The sequence below is a fragment of the Propithecus coquereli genome, unplaced genomic scaffold (genome assembly GCF_000956105.1).
Source record: "Propithecus coquereli isolate 6110/MARCELLA unplaced genomic scaffold, Pcoq_1.0 Scaffold222, whole genome shotgun sequence".
Lineage (NCBI taxonomy): Eukaryota > Metazoa > Chordata > Mammalia > Primates > Indriidae > Propithecus > Propithecus coquereli.
Window position 1 is genome coordinate 3,251,387 of NW_012147412.1, and position 2,106 is coordinate 3,253,492.

Genomic DNA, 2,106 nt, shown 5'->3' on the forward strand with positions numbered 1-2,106 from the left:
AAAAAAAAAAAAATAAGCCAAAGTGAGCTTGGCCCTTTGCAACTATCTTTGTAAGAAATCAGTAGTTCAAAAATGATCTCATATTATTTCTTAATAAGGATCATTTAATTTGGTTTCCAAAGATGGTTTGGGAAGAATGTATATACAGTTATATATAGTCACATACATGTGATGTATGCGTTTATCTTGTCTTACTTTCTTTCACCTTAGTCTCAGTAATGGAAGATTCTAGTACATTAGAGATGGAAAAAGAAGAGGAAGAACAAACTACTCAGGACCCTGACTTGACCACTGGTAAGTGTCACCAACCGTATTTAGAATAAACACTTGACATTTTAACCTCTTAATTGATAAATCCAATGACTTTTTTCAGTCCTCCTTGACGTTTCTGCCCTTGACGACATGATGGGTTAAGTTACTCCTTCGTCCTTCTTGATCGAGTTGCCTCCTGGCTTCTTGACATACCTTGCCTGGTCCTGTTATTTCTTGCTAGCCACTGCTTCTCTCTATCCATTGGCGAACTCCACGTCCTACTCTGACTTCTTCAATGTGACTATTCTGATTTTACTTCTCCATCTTTTGTTCTTTCCTTAATTCTTAAGAAGTTTACCCATTCCCAAGATTGTTCCTGTTGTCACTAGGCAAAAGATTTCTATACCTGTATTTCCAGAACATTCTCCTGAGTGTTAGTCCCAGTTTCACTCCATTTTCTACATATCTCTAGCCGAATTTTCTGCCATCTCCTCAAACTCAAACTCAACATCACTAAAGACCAAACAGCACCTTTTTCCACAAAAATCAGCTTGTCCAAAGTATCACACAGGCCCAAAACCTCAGTGTTATCTTTCACTCCTGTGTGTGTGTGTGTGTGTGTGTGTGTGTGTATGCATATGCACACACACACATATATAAAATCAATCAGTTTTCCAGGACTTTGGGGTCTTTTCTTCCAGGAATTGTGTCCATTTTCATTTCCATCCCCGATCTAGGCCCTCATCGTCTCCTGCATGAAGTATTGTAATTTTAGTTTTTCCTCTTCTGGTTCGTTTTTAGCATGTACCGTCAAAACATCCCTTTGCACTCCGCACACCTGTGTTCAGAACACCTTCATGGCTTCCCGAAGTCCACAGCACACAGAGTGAGTCCCAGATGCCCCGAAAGGAGCGGTCTACTACCTCCCTTGCAGTCCTGTATCTATAAAGTCGCTACAAGACACATATTTTTCTCTGAAAACATCATCTTCTTTCAATTGCCCTGCCCTGTTTATTCTAACTTCCCCCAGTGGAAAAAGGGACCTCATCATTCCTCTCCTTGGTCCTCCATCAAGACCAATATCTTCACTAAAAGCTTTTCTGACCAACTCAACCCTCAGAGACTACTCTTGCCTTTCAATCCCTGAACATAATACTATAATATAAACACATATGGATCTGGAATTTGGCATAAAGATATCTCACTTTTGTTTGCTTTTATTAATTTGTTTACATGTGTAGAGAACCACCCCCTAAAGCACAGGGATTTGTGTCTTTGGCAGCTCTAAGCATGATGTTCTACACATAGCTGGCACTCCTTAATTGCTTGTTGATTGAGATAAATAGACCAGGACATTTAGCAAAACTACAGATCATAGAATCAGAATTCTATGTTTAGAAAGACTTTTAAGAACTTATCTAATTTAGCCCCAAATGCCTTTACATAGGGCCACATTAACCAAGATAAATGAATTTTCATTTCATTTAGATAGTTTCCCAAACTTTTTAACAATCTTTCTTGCTACTTAACTACACTTTGCTAAAAATTCATTTCTTACAGCTAACTTGAATCCCTTGACTATAATTTAAGTCAATTTTCTCATATGTTTTCTCTAGAAGTGAAAAGTAACTAGTGCAATGTCTATGTAACTTTAAAAACTTTTTCAAATCATACCACGGAATTGCTTTGTTTGTTTGTATGCCCGTTTGCTTGTTTTTGGAGAATGAACGTATGACTCTCTTTACCTTCGAGGGTAAGCTCTTCCTCATCTCTTCATCTGAGCTGTCTGTTAGCCTACACTACACTGTGGAAGTATTGTACATATTCCTCAGTGACTGAAAAAACCCAAAGTAC

The 2,106-nt window shown here is 38.2% G+C and overlaps 1 protein-coding gene across 1 annotated transcript in view; it reads left to right on the top strand.

Annotated features, from left to right (window-relative positions):
* The window catches only part of CRTAM (cytotoxic and regulatory T cell molecule), a 58,082-nt gene extending 56,940 nt beyond the window's left edge, over positions 1-1,142 (top strand). The window contains exons 9-10 of the mRNA XM_012644878.1: positions 211-294; positions 1,054-1,142. Coding sequence (XP_012500332.1) covers positions 211-294; positions 1,054-1,142 — 173 coding nt within the window. The remainder of the gene's footprint in view (positions 1-210; positions 295-1,053) is intronic.
* The last annotated feature ends 964 nt before the right edge of the window (positions 1,143-2,106 follow it).